Raw genomic sequence first — 21,422 nt, 5'->3', positions numbered from 1 at the left:
CTATAAATACAAAATAACAAGTTTAATGGTAAGTACAATTTTATAAAGTATTAGCTAGCGTACCCAGCCCGCTTCGCCGGGCTAGATGTTGCTTTATTTTATTTAAACAATAAAATTACATAATTAAATTTTTAATTTAAGTCTTATAATATATTAAATCATTTATTTCTCTCCGTACTCATTCTCTACCTATTCTCTTCTCGAGCGGGTGAAGATCATTATCTACACCCATGTACACGAAACAATAGAATATCATCATAGTAAATAAAAGCTGTATTTTACAGTTTGGCAATTCAAAAATAGGAGTGATCCGATCGTCACCAAAATTTACAGGATTACTCGCCAGGTCAATCTGGAGATTCCCTGAAAGTTTCATTGAAATCGGTCCAGCCGTTTCGGAGCCTATACGGAACAAACCCACACACTTTCTCTTTTATATATATAGATAGATAGAAGTAAGGTATTGACCAATTAATAAACCAATTAGTTATCGGTGGTGTGAGAACAGTGGTTTACTATTATATTTTTACCTTCGACCTACTAATATTCTAAGTGAATTCTCACTGAATATTTATATTACTCAAGTCTTTTCAGCTCTTGTCTAAACTTTCTTCAACAATTACATCATCATCATTACCGGCCCAATACATTGGGTGCAGTGGGCAGCGGCCCTGCTTTCTGAGTCCAAGGCTGTGGGTTCAATTCCCACAACTGGAAAATGTTTGTGTCATAAACATGAATGTTTTTCAGTGCCTCACTGTTTGCATGGATGTCATCTTAGTACCCATAATACAAGCTACGTTTACGGGGCGATGTGTGTATTGTCGTAGTATTTAAATAAAAAACATATATGGCACGGACCTCCTCTCAAAATAAGAAGGGTTTACGCTATAGTCCATCGCGCTGGTTTGGTGCTGGTTGGAAGATACAGGTTATTTGAGATAATGGCGGAGAACTTTTAGTAAGAGATACTTTCGTATCGCCGCTACCGCTACTGACTATTTTCTTTAATAATATATTAGAATGGAGCGTGGGCTACAGTGTCTACCGTTTTTATTTTTTGTATAAAAATAGTGATTACGCATAAATACCTGGCATCTATACAAACAAGATAAAATCTGCTAAAATGATGGCAAATTTTTAGAAGCTATTGAGCCCGCGAATTAACATTGGAGAAGCATGCAAGAAAGTTTTCTTTACTCCTATAAAATAAGGTCTGTATCAAACCGTGGGACATTGATATGCTGCAGCTGAGGGCGATGATGAAGAAGTTGAACCGGTCGCTATATCAGTAGGTAAAAAAATGTAAACTTGTTGTACCTACTTAAAAAGAATCCCAAAAAATACAGCTAGTTTCCATTAGAGAAATTCAATTCAAGTCCTTTAAACTTCCTGGCCGTCAAAGGGTTCCGCTATAACCATGGGCCCAATGGAGTGCAATATTTACCCGAAAACCGAAACATTGTTGTAAATTACAAATACGTCGGATAAGCTTTCGCCGACCGCTTGTTCACCTTGGCGGTTTATCTAGAATTTGATTACCATAAAATAATAATGTTGTGCCAATAATAATTCTTGTAAATGGCACCACCAGTATCAACGAACAATTTAAGTTTTCGGAAAGTTTTAGTACCATTTAAGTTTTGGTACCATTTACATTTAAGCTCTATATGATTTTTCTCTACTTAATCTGGCTTGGATTATTGGTGTTAGTAGACAAGCCAAATTATTAAAAGCCTCATTATAACTATTTAAAAAGTGAATATAGGTTTGGTGACAATTGTATTCTGATCTGTCGGCACACGGTTTATACGGCATCACGATTAATAACAGTCGTTAAATATCTCTCTTTAAGGTAGGCATCTGTTGTTGTTCATATCAAATATATAAATTTACAATGCATATCAAAATTTACAGCTAACTTTTAAAGAGCGTTTTAAGTAATTGAAACATCACTTCCTTCAACGGTGCAGGAAAACATTGTGAGGAAACTGCATGCCTGAGAGTTCTATATAATGTTGTCAAAGGTGTGTAGAGTTCACCAGACCGCACTGGGCCAGCGTGGCGGACTACGGCCTTAACCCCTTCTCATTGTGTGAGAACCGTACAAATCTATTACCAGCCCACTACCCGTGCCCTGTAGTGGGCTGGTAATAGATTTGTATAAAGATGATGATCATGAATTTAAAAAATTCTTCAATCTTTATTCTTCACACAAAACAGATCTTCGGCAATGTACTCTATACGCAATTATTATACACAACTGTCAACTTAACAATGTAAAGTCAACATCCCCCAGTACGAGTTATAAAAATTGAATGATTGTCTTTGAGTGCCGTTCAGGAGATTTTTCTTATTTTACATCATCTGCCCGCTTAGTGCATTCACTGTGCATACCTGTATGCACGCCACTGATCTGCTGAGGACGCTTTGGTGTCGGAGCGAAACGTGCAGTGTGTAGAATAAAGTTTTAAGAAGTTATAAATACACCGATTTACAGATTCTCCTGCGTTTCGCGGAAGCAAATTGAGCATTATTTTCATTACATATCATGGAATTCCGCAAAGTAAAACCTGCTTCGATCCAATATTAGTAGTATGGACTAGGAAGTGAAGAAAAGCGGATATAATCCACCACATAATCCAACACCGCCTTAGCATGTCTTTATATCTTTCGTCACAGTTAAACCAACATTTCTTATTTTTAGTGTTAGTGAATGGCTAATGACTACCCATCGTCGGTATGTCTCACAATGACGCAAGTTTACCAACATCCAATATTTCTGGAATAGCACTGACCTTTGTAGTCGCTGATGATATTTTTAACTTTGATATACGTATTAAACTCAAGCAAACATTATAAGATGGAAATGGACAGATTTATGAGACAACAGTACCTATTTTAAATATTAAAAGAAATAATCGCTTAGGTTTGAGGGTCGGGCGTTGTCAACGTGATATGTTATGAACATAATTAGAATAACTAAATTATGCTTACGGTAAGCCCTTAGGACCTTATTAATAAGCGTGGCATAACTTCTTAATAGTAATGCAGTATTTTTCATGCTAAATATGACATTTAAAAGATTCTGTCAGTTTAACTGTGAAACAACGATAAATATTCAGACGCTTTGCTACGAGTACGTTTATTAATATTACCCTAGACTAGACTGCTCTAGAAATTAGCCGAAAGTCATGCTGAGCAATAGTCTCGCATGTATTGGTCAGTCTGATTTGCATATTGAGAAGGGTTTACGGCGTTTCTCTACGCTGGCCAAGTGCCCATTGGTTGACTTCACAGGCCCTTGACAACCAAATAATAAACGATCTCAATATTTCTAATTTTATGGAGGTACTTTATAATTTTATATTTATTTTATGAACACTGTAATGTATAGGTTGCAGAAAGAGGTTCTAGTAGACGAGAGTAAAATGCCAGCTGTCAGCTTTCAGCTGTCGACTGTCAACTGTGGACTGGGATCCGAGGTTGGGGAACGAAGCGTGCGGTATGTGCTTATGGATATAGCTAGCTAGAGAGTGTAATACCAGTGTTATTAGTTATTACTAATATTTAGCAAACACAAAAAAATTTAAAACATTCAAAGTTCTGCTCAAAATACAGTTGTCTGATATGCCAATTATGTGGATTGCAACCTACATATCCCAGAACTGAGGAACTTTCATAAACGAATTTACCTACCCAATGTAACGAAATGAAAATAGACGATCTAGAATCTTGTGCGTTAGTAGGCAGTGGCACACAATAACCGGGAGTTAATAGTGGATTGTGCAAAGATTGGCCCAGTTAACTCCGATTTAAATATTTTCAGACCGATTCATATTAGAGACGTGGAAACTACGTCACAGCAACGAACGTAAATCGAGAAATTTTGCAAAGCTGGATGGCTTCACAGATTTTACGTAAGTAGGTAACTAAGATCGTTCAGAAAACCAACCTTATTTCTGTTTAGAAAACTTTAAATAACCTATCCCTACTTCCCTATCCCTATCCCTTCTCTACTTCCCTATCCCTACTAATATTATAAATGTCAATGTAAGTTAGGTTGTTACGCTTTCACGCAAAAACTACTTAACCGATCATCATGAAACTTTGTACACATATTCTTGGAAGTATTAGAAGTAACATGGATACTTTTTATCCTTACATTAAGCTCAGTTCCTTTGGGAGAGGGGATGAAAGGGTTTGAATATTTTACACCATAACTCTAGTCAAATTATAACCGATTTAAATAATTATTTTTGTACTACAGAGGTTATAATATCTGTTTAATTTTGCCTAAATTTCGTGTAGATCTGATGAATGTGATTGGAGATAGAGAACAGAACTCCTCAGCGAACAGCATCAAACCCCTCATTTAGGGCTTAGCGATAATGAATACATAAAGTGCTATCTCATTTATGAGGACTTTAGTGCTAGGACAAAATTAAATGTTAGAAATATTCTTCTGTTCCCATTGGGCCATTAGCATATGAATCAACTTACAATGTGATTTCGATTCTTCCTTGAACGATTAGGTACTATTCTTTGTAAGTGATAGAAAGAGCTGAGACTGTTCGTTTTAGAAATTGCTGACTATGTGAATTGAAAAATATATTTTTAAAAACTACACCAGTATTTTTTTAAGGAATACAACACTTAAAAATTTCAGCAGATCTACACCTAAAGTGAATGCCACATTTCAAGCATGGGCCTCTTCTTAGGGTGAAAACGGTTAAGGTCATAGTACACCATGTAGACCAAGTACGGAGTGGTAGACTTCACACATCTTTGCGAACATTATGGCGAACTCTCTGGTATGCACGTTTCCTAATGATGTTTTCCTTCACCGTTTACGCAGGTGATATTTGGATTGCATGTTCAAAAATGCTCATAACTCGGCCCCCCTGAAGGTAAGGCCGAAGCTCTTATTACTAGGCATAGCTTTCTGCTGATCTTAAAGCTATTATTTAAACAAGACCAAATCAATGATTCAATTTGACACGTGTGTGATGTAAGTGCTTGATGAGATAGGTTGTGTAAAAACTGTCTAACTTGCGGCATGAAATCAGGGTTATCATATTAGGGCAGTGTCATTGGGATTTACTGTAACCATGACATCATCCTTTTTAGCATTAAGGTGGAAAAGCGAGACAAACTGTCGTTTTTGCTAAGGGGGTTAAAATGCTCCAATGAGTGTTAATCTAAAGCTCAGTTACGCACATACAAAATGTATCTTTATTTGCCCCATTTAAAGTAAAAAGTCACAAGGCTTCGGGTTCGAATTTTGGGTTGATCTTATAATTATATTACCTAGGTATAAGATACTCTGACTATTCAACTGTTAGGAAATATTCACTACCAGAGTCAGACGTCCGTCAGGCCGTCAGTCTCGGCTATTAATAATAACCTTTGAAACAATTCCTTGAAGCCCGCTAATCTGCCTTGGAGCAGCGTAACGAGTCAATGATCTAACTCCCCCTCTCTCTCTCTCTAGCTGCGTCTCCTATGAGAGTATTAAAAAGGTAATAAATACGCTGAAGATCATGATAGTAAGGAGTTGTAAATTATCTGACATGCATTTATTACCAAGGTTGGAATTAGGCTCGAGTATAGAAATCTTAACAACGAATTAAACATTAAGTCAACGTCTCAATTATTGTTCATTGAAATGTAAACATCTCCTGAGGATGCTCCGGTGCCAGACAGAAATATGCGTAGAGGATAGTCACATTGAGGAAGATCTGTTTAGTGTGACGGATTTGTGTGTGTGTGTGTGACGGATGGAGACTTCAAGGTTCATAGCAAATTAAACTTAATATTCATTGTATATCATGGAAAACCGCAAAGTAAAGTCTGCTTCTACCAATTATTTATCAAACCTGTGTTAATAGATAACTATTAAACGAGTATGGGAAAAGCCGCATAAACACAATTAAATTTTTGCTACAGCAAATCCCGTTTAACTTTAAGGAACTTTCATGAAGTAATTGTATTGGTAACAAGGTCCCTCGCTACTTCGTACGCTTATAAGTCAACCTTAAAAACATATGCTATCGCAGACTTTTGTTTAAAACTTTTAAAGGGGACAAATTTGTCATGCATGATTATATCGAAACTTTAACCGTTTACGCAGCGCATTTTGAAACATTCTTCATTGATGCAATGCTCTTAGCGTCATGAAATATACCCTGTAGGTAGGATGGTTGGTAGGATTTTGACTGGGGTAGACACAAAGTAGAAAGATGGCATAAAAGGGGTAAATCCTATTCCTATAAGAGTTTTAAAAATATACCAGGGTAAGCAATGCTTTTGTGCATGTATGAAGTGCACGACACTGCTGTAGCCTTCCTCTTTAAATGGGATATCCAAAACTAAAAGAATTTTTTAAATCGTACCAGTGGTTACTGAGATAATCGCGTACAAGTAAACAAACAAACAAACAATCAAAATCTTCAGCTGTATATATTAGTAAAAGATTACTTGCGTTTAAAATAGATTCCGATTTGAGTCTAGATAAACTGATGGGTCTGCTTAAATAATATAATACAAGCTTTTTATTTTCACTATTAGGTACACCTACAGGTGTGATTCTTTCCAGCAGACTAACATTTATGTTAAAGCTTGTAAATAAAGGTTTATTTATAACTAGCGTACCCAGCCCGCTTCGCCGGGCTAGATTTTACTTTATTTTAATATATTAAATCATTTATTTCTCTCCGTATTAATTCTCATTCTCTTCTCGAGCGGGTGAAGATCATTATCTACACCCATGTACACCCAACAATAGAATATCATCATAGTAAATAAAAGACAGTTTGACAGTTCACAAATAGGGGTTCTCCGACCGTCACCAAACTTTCGTCAGGTCAATCCGGAGATTCCCTGAAAGTTTCATTGAAATCGGTCCAGCCGTTTCGGAGCCTTTACGGAACATACCCACACACTTCCTCTTTTATATATATAGATAGATTAAAATTAGAAATAGATTAAATAGAGTAAAGATAAACCAATCCACGTGTCGATGTTCTTTGCATAAAAATATGTAGAACATATAGACAGTGATGAAACCAAAAGCTTAAATGAACAACTAAGAAGTGAAGAACCCAGCTTAAGGGATAACCTAGAAAAAAGACAAAAGTGATGGGTGCCATACCGCAGAAGGAAAATGTAGTAAAAGTGGAGTAATAGTTGATAATGCTTAAACAAATATCTAAAGAGATGCGGTCACTCCCAAGAATACAGACGATTATTTAATTAAACGGTTTAATATATTGCAGAGCGATTAATCAATCAATTATTTGCTTAATGTGTGAACGATATGACATTGATTTGTGGTTATATTTATTTTCAACCCTGATTTTCTGTGACGCTAAAATGGCAACTACTCACGATATGTATTTGATGATGATTGAACTTTAAAGAAAACCCGGAACCTCTCTATCAAGCCGGAAGTGCGTTTTTCTCTTGTCAGCTCACTAACGTTCCAAAAATTAAAGTATATAGCTGAAAATTGCCTATTAAAGCGGCTGATCGACATTCAGGATGCGGTGTTGCAGGGAAATGCGAATCCCGTGGACGGCGCAAAAAACCAATGCGTACATTCTACATAGCTCGAAGTAAAAAAAAGTCATTTAACCATTTGTCTTCAAAAGATTCTCGAATAGGGACTTTGGTCACATTACAATAAGAGAGCTGAACTATTAAGGAAACATATAGAAAGAGAGCTGGAGGACCCACCCGATGGGTTAATGGATGGGTCCTTTGAGACAAAAGTGTAGGCAAGTCGACGTTTTGCAAAAAACTCACGTGTTACTAATTGTCCCAAAGGTAAGTAGTAATTAGAAACCAGGGCCCTGATTCTCTTTGGCATTGAAATCTTGACTGAACACTAAATGAGCATGATGCGCAGTAAATTTTGTATACACCTTCATTGAAGTACCTAGCTACTGTTGATACTTACGACACTGTATGACCAGACTTTAAATGGGGTAAAGAATTATTGACCCCTTTGATCTAGTGGGAAATGCCAACATATTTAGAGTTTTTATTGCGACGGTATATAAAAGCTATGCAGGAAAAAGAGGCAGGTCCTCTTCTCGTGATATTTCACGAGAAAAAACCAAATAATTTAATCCAAAATCAATACATTCAAGTTACACTGTTTTATACTTTATCCGCAAGAAGGCCCCATTGGAAAAGCACAGATGTATCTAGAATTAGTGTAATACCACGAAGACGAGAGCACCTTAAAGAAGAAGAGTACATTGAAAGAAAAAAATGTTTGCATAACTATGATTTAAAGAATGATAACATTATATTTCAGCATCCAACATCACTTGACGGATTTTGACGCATTAAAACAAAATTGTACGCAAGTATGCGTTTAACGACTGAAATAATAGTTAATTCGTAACAGCTGAAACATATACGAAGGTAGAGTTTTTATAATTCATAAAATAGAAATAAAACAAATGAGTAAAGTAATAAACTTGATGCATCTTAACGTTTTTAAACATTGGCGTGAATCAAAGTCTAACAGTGCGTGTATGCGGAAGATAACTATATTTTTTTGTATTTTCTTTTTATACATCTTATGTATATCGTTGGCCTTGTTTTTTTATTTTATTGCCGTGAGTTTTAATTCAGTGAATAGATTGATAACGTACGACAATATTGGAAGACCTCCAAACGAGACGTTTGTACCAACGCATTTAAGTAATTATGTATTTTCTCTAAAACATAATCTACTAGGCAACCGTCACTATTTTTAAAGTAAAAATACGATATAACTGCGTTGCTAATAAAAATAATAGTCGTGGGGATTGTCAATTAATTCTAATCCCATCGAATGTTCTACATGTTTCTATCGCATAGACTAGTCTTCCTCAATTAGGTACTCTTTAAAGATAATCTCTTATCATACCTTACTAGATAGGAAATTATTTATCTATAAACGTTATATTATTTAAACATGCATCAAAATTATTCAATAAAGAAAGCTTTTTGCATTTTTTAAGTACTGAGCAGTCGTTACGCGACCCATAAATTCTAGTGCCATTAAATTTAACATCAAATGCTTTATCTCACAAACGATCGTTAAACTGTACAAGAGAAGCTTTAAAATTTGAACATCGATTGTCAGAGCAGACTAATTAGATACTACAGTCTCTGACTGAAAATATGTTTTGTCAAAGAGGAAACTTTTAAAAATTGCGTCATTCAGCATCTATTTTTAAAATGTTTTAAATAATTTCAAACAGGTTAGGTATATTTTGAGAATGATAACTGCAGTAATGAACTATGTTTGTTTTTGTTTGTGTTGATGTCGGCAACCTCGACACCACGATGCCCGAATGCAAGACATAAAGTGTATTTTCTGACGTAGACGTCAAGACCGTTTGACTCGCTCGTTGTGGCCGTTGCCGTATAGCTCATCGAGCTCGGCCAAGTGACAATCTAGCGTTCGTACCGAGTTTCGACATTGATGTATAGCACTTTTGGCGTCTAGACCGATATCCTCAGAATTACCGAACGATACATATGAGTCAACTACCATCGATACATTAAAAATAATTATCTAATAGCCGATCGCAGGGTCGTCAGAAGCTGACATTCGACGGCTGCCAATACTAAATGATTGCGATTTTGCGGCGTTCTAGAAATATAGAGTGCAGGGGTCACGATGACCATCGACTTGGTGAGCTAAAATAATCGGGAATGCTAAAATCACGCAATGGGGATCTATTTCAGCATAACGTGCGGCACACACTGGGTTAGTTTTAGACTTTCAGCCGAGCGGGAGCGTAGGCGCCCGGCGACCTTGGGAGACGGGACCGCGAGGAGCGAGTGTCGGCGCCATTTTAGGCGGCGCCGACGGCCGCCGCGGTCGGCTCGGGTTTTATTGTCTCCGCGGTTGCATAACCCGGGGCGAGCGGTGAGCCGCCAAAATATCGCAAGTGTGTCCACGCCGAGCGGCGGGTGTTGCGCACGCGCACTTACACCAGAACACGGCCACGTAGTCCTTGTCGCCCAGCACGCGCTCCAGCTGCTTGGCGGTGACCTCCTCGATTTGCGGCTCGGCGCGCGGGGGCGGCGCCTTGCGCGCGGCGGCGACGACGACCAGCAGTGCCGCGAGGGCCGGCACCCACCGAGTCATGGCGAGGGTGCGCGCGAACTGACGCCGGGCGACTCCCGCCCGCCCCGGCGCCCCTGCGCCGCGCCCCGCCCGCCCTGCGCCTGCGCAGCGCTTCGTGCGCGCGCCCGCAGCCGATCTCCAGTCCGGTTTTGTTTACACATCAACTATCGTTATCATCATTATTATATCGGCTTAGGGTAGGTTGCGTATTCCAATGCCTACGAGCTTTTTGTTTCATAGTGATAACTATTACCGTTTATTACGGTTTTTTACAAATCGCGTGGGAACGGTTAGTTTTCCTGGGATAAAAAGTAGCCTAAGAGACCCAAGCCCTGCAGTGGACGGGTAATGAGTTTATGATGATGATAATTATAGCAAAACCCGAATATTGTTGAGACTAATGCGAATGATCTAAAATTCTATAATTTTGTTCTATAGTTAGAATAATTGAAGGTCCAAATACGTCTTCTATTACGATTTTTTTTTCTAATATAATGGACTGGGCAGCTGAGCCACCTGATACCATCAGGTAGCACAGCTGCCAACACACCGCAGGGCATGCAAGGAACACATGCTGCCAAAGGTCGTCCTGAGGTTGTGACCATCAACCTGAGGGGTAGGTGTTAAGCCATATGTGCCTGCAACCACATTACTCCAGCAACCACGCCATTCAGACCGGGACAAAGCAAAACTCCTAGGCGCCACGCTCTCATTAGCCTACTCGCCAATCTTCACTACTTTGTAGGTACTACTTGTTTTTGCATATATTGCCTCAAAGAGAGTTAAAGAGTTCAAGAGTATAGGAGGTGAAAACATGGTTCATATTCATACATTATAGATTACTATGCATGCCACTATTTATCAGATATCTGATCATATATTAAAATTTAAATAATCTTTATTCATGTAGGACCAAGCAGATGAGCCACGTAAGTAAAAAGTGGAAAGCAATCGACTGTAAACATAGCGAATAAGTAATAGTTGGATTTTAATTGAAATTTAATTTATTCTAATTTTTAATTCTAGATTTTAATAAATTACTTTTTTTTCCTTTATTTATTTGTTTTTAAAATCTGTCTTTTAAATTTATTTTGTGTTAAATTTTGTATATGGGTCCCCAACCTGAAATAAAATAATTTTATTTTATTTTATTTATTTTATTTATTTTATTTATTTTATTTATTTATTTTATTTATTTTATTTATTTTATTTATTTTATTTATTTTATTTATTTTATTTATTTCATTTATTTTATTTATTTCAATCTTTTATTTATTTCATTTATTTTATTTATTTTATTTTTTATAACAACACTTCCCTGTGCATTCAAGTAACACCTATCAAAACTAAATTACTTATATGTACTTACATCTGAAAATATACTTAACATCTTCAACCTTCCAAACTTCTGTAGCTAACTTAGAACAACGAAGATGTCCAAAATATATTTGTACTGTATATATAGGTACCGGAATTAAAAAAAGCCGACCCTTTCTATTTAGGTTTCCCTGATGTAAAGGATTTTTGGCACAAATAAAGAGATAAATTATACTTTCCGAAATCAATTAAGTACTTATTTATTTTCATATAGCTCAAGTCGATTTATTTTACCTATGGTATAGTTAAAAATTTCACATACGTACTTAGAATTGAAGGGGTGTTGTGAATGTTAATACCAGTTACCTACTTTACAACCCCCAGGACAATAATGAGGAGCCATGCAGAAAATATTGCTCCATCCTTGCAATGTACGGTAGGTATCCACGTCCCGGAACTAAGGTTAAATTCGCCTAACCCTCCTACCGACATCTTGCACACCATGAATTTCACAAAAAAACTATTCTTAACATTAGTTAAAAACTACAAAGAATAGTTAAAAATAATTAAAAAATAACTACGCGTTATCCGTGCAATCAATTATTTCAAACTGGCTCACACACAACTGACTGATACACAATCCGTGTTAATTTCAACATTCATTATAAAACTATCCACATTTATACTACAGTGGAAAGCATACCGCAGTTTAGCTTAAAAAACTTTTTTTCTTAACGTGAGACATGAAAAAGATATTATGTATAGCCTATACAGTGTATAGGTAAATATACCTTCAGCGCGCAAATGAGAGAGCGCGGGCGAATCGACCCTTGAAGTTGAACATTTACAGCACCAGAAGGCCTGCCAATGCGTTAACATATCCGCATCTCGAATAAGCGTATTTTAAAATTGAGTGGTAAAATCCCATCTGGCAGTTGGTTCCACAATTTTTATACCTATAGGTGGGAAAATAGTCTGATATAACGGAAGATCGAGGAATACCTAGTACTTATAGGTTATTATATAAAAACAATAGAAAAAGTATAGCCAAAATATAGTATTAAAGCAGGTGATTCTTTGCGTAATTCGATCAAATTAGCAGCCCGAAGTAAGAGAGCGTTGTCAACTCTCGTTCTTCGGAGAGCAGGTTGAGCCGTCGGTCCTAGTCTTTATCACTAGGTTGTGACAGTAATCGTTAGCCCACTAACCCGCATTGCAGCAGCATGGTGGCTCTATGCGGGTTAGCATGGTCGCTCTCTTAAACCTACGAGAGAAGACTCAGAGAAGGTATTTGCCCAGCAACAGTGGGTAGTTAATAGGTTGAGAGTGTGAATGATATTACTGTAAAATACAGTCAGACGGACGGATATTATGGAAAAATAAGAATTCCTTGATAACTTTTCTTAAAGAAAAATCCTATTACATATTAAATATTAAGGAGTACTTTAACGATAAAAAAGCTTGGGTGTCGCTATAATTTCATAGCTAAATATACATTGACTATGGGATGGCGATAACAAATAAAATTAATTGGCTTAGTTTGTTGTGGGCTGTTCCTAGACCAGGGTGCGTTTAGAACCCTCGTAGCTTTAGGTTTAAATTGGCGAACGAAGCTATCACCATCCCCTTACAATTATGTAAACATAATAGATCTATTAATGTTTCATAAGTGTCTGTAATAGTCCTACATGAATAAAGAATATTTAAATTTGAAATTTGAACTACAGCGTAACCAAGAAACAATTCCAATTACCATATAAAAGCTGGGTCCAGAAAGCTATCTGTTACAGTAAATTAAAATAATTTGAAATGTAAGAAAAAAAATCAATGACAGTATTTCATTAAAAATTGATTGTAATAAGACTCGCAAGGAGGTTCATAAATCGATGGAGTTAGGAATGGAATACCCACGAACGACTAAGACACTGGTCTGGGAGGTATCTTTGCATCGTTCAAGTCCATGTAGGACTGAGGTGCATCGATAATGCAGTCGTATTTATGTCAAAATACCCACCAACTCAATGTCATGATCATTTAATTAAATATAATTTAAATTGTTTCTTGAAAACTATTTATTAACTATTTAATAAACTAGCTGGGAAATATGAATTTATAGTTATCAAAAGTTTAATTATTTACCCACATTATAAATTTACTGTAATATCCGGCATTTTTCGAATACTTGTGAATAATTGGCCCAAAATTTCAAAAAAAGGATACTATATTTAATATAGTGTAACAAAAATAAATCTTTTTGTATTTTTAAATAAATCTTTTTCTATGTGTATTTTGACCCCTTCCTTTCTTTTGTCCTCATAATCGATATGAAAGTAGTATTGTCATTCCGGGAAATGTCATTCACATCCTCAAATTATGTGAGCGTACGCCCTTAATACACTCGTGTATATAAACATCTCGGTAGTAAATTGATCGTAAGGGACGTGCGACGTCCGTAACTAAATTACACAAGTAATACTTACCAGTGTAATCGCAGCCTAATAGAAATATATTGCGAAAATACATAGGTAGGTACTTCAACAAAACAATAGTTCTGTGAGTCGCACGGTACTTCCTTGCCTACTATAGGTATACTACTTTCCTACTAGTTTAATCAATGTAGGAAAAGGATAAACTTTGAATAAATACTCCATACTCAAAGGGAACGATATAAAATATAGCTCCCGTATGATAGCGTATCTTATATATTAGAAGATAGAAAAGTGCTTGTACCTGTAACTAAACATTGTTATACTGACATTTCCTATACGAAAGCAAAAATGTTTAGTAGTTTTTTTGTAAATGTTGATTTCAGAACGAAACACGGTGTCAGTTTAAATGTCACGTGTCAATGAGTATTACGTCAAACTACATTATAGTAAAGTGCACACTGTATTTCGTTTAAGACATCGATAAATCAATATAAATAATTTTATTTTAATTATTGTTATTGCTACCTTGTTAATCTAGTGGTTTGTTTGACTACGGATCACGAGGTATTGGGGTCGCTCAAAAAATATGCATTGGGTTTCCCAAAAAAAAAATGGTGCACCAACCCGCATTGGAGCAGCGCGGCGTGGTGGGTCAATGCTATAAATCCCCCTCTCTCCTTTAATGAAAGTGGAGGTCAGTGGCTAGCTGTAGGGTGTTATATTATATGAATCGTAGCATTCAGATGCACTGTGATATGCCTGTATATCTGTATTCTTCAGTAAATATTTTGTAGATTGTGTGGGTGTGTGTGTCTGTGTGACTGTATGAACCATTGTCAACTTTTCAATAACATAATTGATATAACATGGACCCATAGAAAAGCACTTCGCTTTTCTTAATACGTAGGTACTGCAACGATTTGAAGTCTTTTCTCCACCACTCTAATATTATTCATACCTTGTATGGAGGGTAGAGGTAAGGAGGATCATCTGTGTATATGAAAAAGTGTCCGTCAAAATGTATTAAATTAGGATGGCGCCACATTTGCATCAAGGTAACTCTTAAAAGAAGCGCCAAATATTGTTAGAGTGGGCTTGAAAAATAAACAAGGAAGTAAGGTTATATTTACCACAATATTTTGTACAACGTAAGTTGTTGAAATTCTCAATAATTAACTACTTTAGTCGATAATGACATTAAATTTTTTAACTCGGCATACTTCAATTCATCTACGATTGCTACATTCATACCATACCCTGTGCATCCACCAGCGCCATTGTGGAAGATTTTTGAACTGTTATTTAGCGCATACAACTGGACACTTTTTCAACTTTTCTCCCATATAAGATGACTCTCCTTACCTCTACCCTCCATAATACCTTGTTATCAAGAGTGAATAGGAATCTTCTAAATAAACGCGCTCCGCCTTAGGGTAAACCATCATTTACCAAAAACTCGTTTCTCTCTATCATTATCCGTAATGATTTTCATAATGTCCCAAAACACTTATTTCATCTGAGTTCTGGATGACATTGCAGACTACCAAAGATTTTTATTACATTTAAGTTTAATTCGAAGTTTTGCATACTATTGAATTAGTTGAGTGTGTAGGAGTCAGAAAATATAATTTTTGTATTTGCAAAATACGTACAGCATTCCTGCTAATAAAGGTATTATTTTCTATTATATTCTAAATGGAAAAATTTATCCTCATCAAATTTTTTATTACGTGCATAAACAAATTAAAAACTAAACAACTGTTTTTATTAGAAAATAACCTTTTTACCGATATATTAACAGCTACATCACTAAAAATTAAGGCAGCCAATCGGAGAGCGATCTTAAATGTCACATGGCAGATTGGAAGGGGAAGGGAAGGGGCCGGCATTATGAAGGTGAGTGGCGCGCAGGAGGTTTCTGAACGTTTACCTCAGTTCGTTATTTGATTGTCTGTCAACAAAATAATTCGCCGCGCGATCTACGTTGCCAACGTAGGTCAACTTTAACTCGTGAAAGTGAGGTGTTGTGGATTAGTAAAATGGATATTGTTTATTAGTTTCGCCTTTTGATTGTGTACAGTGATTATATCGCGCAGAGATACATAATAAAAGAGGTAAGTTAAACAGTTACAAGTTTTAAAAAGTTACAGTAAACAGTTTTTAATTCTTTCTTCTTACTGGACACGATATCATTGCTTATCATTTTATCTATTGTCCGCCGAAAAATATGTAATTAATTCAGCGTTACATAGAAAGATAAAACTTAATATTAAGTTTGAATATGTAATTTTTAACTGTGATAGTTTTTAGTTTATCCTTTAAAAGTTAAAGGAAGAAAAGGTTGCAATTTATGATTCTAAAAGTTTTTGTATCATCGTAAAATTTTGTCGTGTCGTCATAAACAGAGGTAATCATTGAGTAAAATAAGAAAGAAGGTTATTTGAGTGTCTTATTAGGACTTCTCATTGGATAGGCTTCATCGATATTTATATTATTTATTAAAATCCTTCAATTTTATATGGTTCAGTGTTTCAAGGTTAAAGACCTGAATGGTGCAGTGGTTAGCTCGCTGTTTATTAAGTGTCCATGTTATATCCAAAGTTCACAGAAATGGACAGCTTTGGGTATTTATAATTTCTTAATTGGCTTAGGGCTCTAGGGTGATGGAAAACAATGTGAGGAAATTTTCGAGTCTGTGTTCTCTATAGTGTTCTCAGATGTGTGCAATGCAAGTTCATGCCATGGTTGGTGGTGGTCCATGCAACCCCCCCTGATTCCGAAAGGAGACCCATCCATGCTCTTCATGTTGCATGATTGCAGATTTTTCAAAGTTATAGATTTTTATCAGACTTGTTCTAAGATAAATCTTGGAAAAACTCAGTATAAATGTTTAAAAGGTAGGTTGTTATTATTATGATAAGTAAGTTTAATTGGAAATCCAAGTGGATTTCTCAACTAAATAGCTATATTTTGTTTGTTTGTTTTAAGAACTTAAAGTTTACATAGCGGCAGAGACCTAAATATTTAGATACTGATATATACATAATAAAAGAGGCAAGTTATATAATTTCTCAATTGGCTTAGGGCTCTAGGGTGAAGGCAGACATTGTGAGGAACCTGCATACTGGTGTTCTGGAGTGTTTTCAAAGGTCTGGAAACTCTACCAATTAAAACATGGCCAGCGTACAAGACTACAGCCAAAATCCTGCCTATTCTGAGAGCATACCCTAAATATATAAAGGGCACGGGTTATATAAATATATTTATATATGTATATATAAATATAGTTATATATACTTATGCAGGTAATGTGTTGATGATAAACTCATTTTTATGAATAAGAAAAAGGAATTTATCATAATTGTTTAGACTAGAGATCAAATCTGTACTAAGTTTATCAGTTTAGGTTAACGGCAATGCTTTGTTTCAAACAATCCTCCACTCTGCCATTGTTTCGTTTTGTGATAAAACACAATAAAATAACGCAACACTGCCTCTTGGCAAGGTTAAATTGGGCAAACTCAATTGTTTTAGAGAACTAACCTATTTTTCATAACCCAATAGCCTAAATGGCATAGCACAATTCATTGATGCAGATTCCGTTGTAACCTAATCACTAAATTAAATAAATTGTCTATTTTTTTAGGCTTAGAACATTGATGTGCTGTCCTGTTTACTTAAAACTCTTAGATAAGGACAGCACCATTTTTAGCCCTGTCATTTTAGTTAGAAAATCATCACCATCTAAATATTTAGGTCTCTGCGACTGTCAAAACTTTAAGTTCTTAAAACAAACAAACAAAACACAGTTATTTACTGAGATAGCAACAAACAACTTAGATTCCCGATTCAACTTGCTTATCCTAATAATAACAACCTTCCTTGCTTAACTAGAATTAATAATGTGTTTTTTCTAGACCTATCCTTTTTTTTTTTTTTTTTTTTTTTTTTTGTCGTGGTGGAATAGCTTTATGGCTACCTCTGTCCTTTTGGGCAGGACAGAGGTTATGTGGGACTCGTTTACCCGAACTAAAAACCACCACGGCATGTCCCTCTCGTTGGATTTATTGGACGTCCGGGGAACCCGTTGTACACTTCCCAGACGTCTACCAACAACCCCAGCTGATTGCCAGGGCTACTAAGCAAAGGAGGAGGTGATCAGGACAGCTTGACCCCACCTCAGACAGCAGGGAGACTCGTATAGGGACGGGTAGCTAGCCCAATAACTACCCGCCGCCTCCCAGGGCAACCAGACGTGCGGCATATTCCCGCCGTCTCCTTCCCCCCCGTCTACGCCGGAGCGGATGTGCGTTTACAGCTTCTTCACGCATCCGCTCCGCGGCCTCCTTCTGCGAGATAACTTCTTCGCAAAAGTCAACCACAGCTTCCCAAGACCTCTCGCTGCTCAGCATGGCAAATACAACGCTGGACAGCGAGAGGTCCCCGCCTATCTCCGCTACCAGAGCGCGACGCTGAGTATCCCACTTGCGACACTCCTCGAGGGTGTGCTGCGCAGTGTCATCCGCAGCACCGCACTCGTGACACGACGGGGTCGGTTCCCTCCTCGCGACTCGGTGCAGGTAATGACCGAAACAGCCATGGCCTGTCATAACCTGCACGAGCCGGAATGAGAGTGAACCATGCTTCCGCCGAATCCACTGGCCGAGGACCGGGCGTATGGCCTCTATAGTGCGTTTGCCATAGAGGGCATCTTCCAGACTCGCTTTCCAGCGGTCCCGCATCTTCTAGACCTATCCTAGAATAAGTCAAATAAAAATCATAACTTTGAAAAATCTGCAATCATGAACCGTACAGAGCACGGGTCACCTTTCAGAAACAAGAGGGTTGCGTGGATCACCACCAACCATGGCAACTGCCATGGCCAAGTGTGTCATACACGTTTGAGAATATTATAGAGACCTCTCAGCCGTTCAGCCATTTCTTCACATTTAGATAGTGCAAGATGCGAGCTGAGATTCAGACTCGATCCTCCTGCAGGAGAGCCTTAACCACTAGCAATCTGAAAACCGATGAAAAATAAGGGACTACTACTAATGAATTATAATCAATATATGATTATATATATTAATAATTACAAGTATGTATTGTATGATTTAATCTAATAAGGCTTATGGTGCTGATAAGATTGCTCAGCCCTAAGTGTTCTAGAACATTCTACTGTACTGTTGATATAAAGGCACTTAAAACATTATAATCTCCATAAGCAATAAATTATAATTGCCCATTGTTTATTGCTATCGATTGCAAGATTTGATTATCTGTTACTGATATTTTTGTTAGGAACCTATATTGTGTGATGATGGTGATTTAACTGCATTTAACCTGATAACTTCAAAATGCACAAAGCTTTGCGATATTGGTCTCTAAACTAGGTATACAGGTTTAAAAATGATTCTATCTATTTCCAGACAGAATATTCTGGATGAGATCTCAGATTTGCTAACAGCTTAGATTCGGCAATATAAACACTAGGGCTGTGTGTATACATTTATATTGTAAATTTTCTCTTACTCATCGAATTTCTTGTTACCATCGCATAACAATCAAATATTATAAAGAAGATAGTAGATATATTATAAAGGAATTAAAACGGCAAATGCGAGTAGAGAGTCGCGCACCGGGTTCCGTACTTTACAATGAAATGAATTGGGTTAAATCATTGTTCGTTGTTATTTGGACGCACGATTGGCGCGGGGCAGCAACCTTGCTTTCTGAGTCCAAGGCCGTGGGTTCGATTCCCACAGCTGGAAAATGTTTGTGTGATGAACATGAATGTTTTTCTGTGTATGGGTGTTTATCTGTATATTTATGTATATGTATATTATTCACAAAATATTCATCAGCCATCTTAGCACCCACAACACAAGCTACGCTTACTTTGGGGCTAGATGATATAATATGATGATAGTATTGTATCGTAGTATATTTGTATTGTATAAAAAAAAAGCTACTCTTTGGGGCTAGATGGCTATGTGTCTTTTGTATTACAAATATATATATATTTTTAATTGATGACCGAACCGCTTTATTGCCGATTTCTAAAAATAATGTGCAGAATTAATTGCACTGCTATTGTTTCAATTTTCGGGGAGTACATAAAGGGGAATTGCATTTTTAATTTTCGCGTCGTCGATTCAAAAACTATGTGGTTTAAAAAAAGTCTTAGATTGTACAAATGAAGTCGTTGAATATGACTCACTTTATTTGGTGACAACATTTTAAAATTTCGTTGCTCCCGTTTCTGCCCATTTGGTAATGAATATAAAGTTTGTTGTGGGCTTCTTCTTAAACCAGGGCGCGTTTGGAACCCTCGTAGTTTTAGTTTTAAGTTTACAATAGTAGTTATCGCCATCACTACTCACTGCTATGTACACATTTAGTATATAATCAACGCATCAAAAGTGCCATCTATGCGCCTATTTGAATAAAGAAATATTATACTTTGACTTTGAAAAATATACCAATATATATTTTTTTTCAAGATTAATCAAACCTTCCACATTTCAAAACCCCTCCCTTTTAAACATTTTGCTAACAAAACCCTGAAAATAATCAATTTTTCGATACTAAACGCGATAAACACATAAGCGGTCACATTTATGTTGATAATCGCTATCAATCGCATCATATGTGTCATGCTCCTGATATCGAGAGGCTCGTTATCAGACGGTGTTCAGTGGCTACGTGTCCGCAACACAGTTAACACAAGTTAAAATCATGTCCGAGTATCGAGCAGGTAAAGCCGGCATCAACGCCGAAGCGCAAGCGAGAATCAATAGCAAATACAACGATGAAATCGCGCAAGAAACCCTCGAATGGATACAGAAGATCACCGGTTCACCAGCGAACACGGCTGGTGACGCTGAGAATCTGTATGAAGTCCTCAAGGACGGCACTCTCCTGTGCCACTTAGTCAACAAGTTCCAAGAGGGCTCAGTGAAGAAAATCAACCAGTCAACAATGGCATTCAAGTGCATGGAAAACATCAACGCTTTCTTGGAAGCGGTGAAGAAACTTGGCGTGCCGTCACAGGAAACTTTCCAGACTATCGATCTGTGGGAGAAGCAAAATCTTTACTCTGTGGTCGTATGCCTACAGTCCTTGGGCAGGAAAGCCGGAAACTTTGGTCTGCCGTCCATGGGACCTAAAGAATCTGAGAGAAACGTTAGAGAGTTCAGTGAGGATCAACTAAAGGCGGGCCAGAATGTCATATCGTTGCAGTACGGTTCCAACAAGGGGCAGCAGAGTGGCATCTCGTTCGGTAACAGACGCCAAATATGATAACGTGTTTAGTATTATGTAATATATTCTTTTTGTACTGAAAATAATAAATGTTTCTTTTTTGTATATTGTTAAATAATCTTTTATTTATTTATATTCAAGTACAGGTATTTATGTAACCTGTATAATGGACTTCGCACACAATATCGATTCAACACCGACTCCACTTAAATGAAAATATAGAATTAGTCGCAGAACGTAAACTCATTATGCCTTACTTCCATCGCTTGTGTCAGTAT

General features: G+C 36.9%; 3 protein-coding genes across 8 annotated transcripts in view; 2 read left to right on the top strand and 1 right to left on the bottom strand.

The window, feature by feature from the left end:
• The window catches only part of LOC120626186 (MATH and LRR domain-containing protein PFE0570w), a 28,411-nt gene extending 18,242 nt beyond the window's left edge, over positions 1-10,169 (bottom strand). For all 4 annotated transcript variants that reach the window (XM_039893560.1, XM_039893562.1, XM_039893561.1 and 1 more), the window contains exon 1: positions 10,000-10,169. In XM_039893560.1, coding sequence (XP_039749494.1) covers positions 10,000-10,156 — 157 coding nt within the window. In that variant the 5' untranslated portion in view covers positions 10,157-10,169. The remainder of the gene's footprint in view (positions 1-9,999) is intronic.
• Positions 10,170-15,777: 5,608 nt separating this feature from the next.
• LOC120626464 (myosin heavy chain 95F) overlaps positions 15,778-21,422 on the top strand; it is an 89,822-nt gene continuing 84,177 nt past the window's right edge. For all 3 annotated transcript variants that reach the window (XM_039893992.1, XM_039893991.1, XM_039893990.1), the window contains exon 1: positions 15,778-15,995. The gene's annotated coding sequence lies outside the window, so the exon portion shown is untranslated. The remainder of the gene's footprint in view (positions 15,996-21,422) is intronic.
• On the top strand, positions 20,539-21,220 carry LOC120626465 (myophilin-like). Its single transcript, XM_039893993.1, has one exon. The coding sequence runs from the start codon at positions 20,620-20,622 to the stop codon at positions 21,181-21,183; it is 564 nt and encodes a 187-aa protein (XP_039749927.1). The 5' UTR covers positions 20,539-20,619; the 3' UTR covers positions 21,184-21,220.

Source organism: Pararge aegeria, chromosome 9, assembly GCF_905163445.1.
Source record: "Pararge aegeria chromosome 9, ilParAegt1.1, whole genome shotgun sequence".
In the NCBI taxonomy this organism is placed as follows: Eukaryota; Metazoa; Arthropoda; class Insecta; order Lepidoptera; family Nymphalidae; genus Pararge; species Pararge aegeria.
Note: the sequence above shows the minus strand (reverse complement) of the source record. Positions and strands in the feature narration are given on the sequence as shown.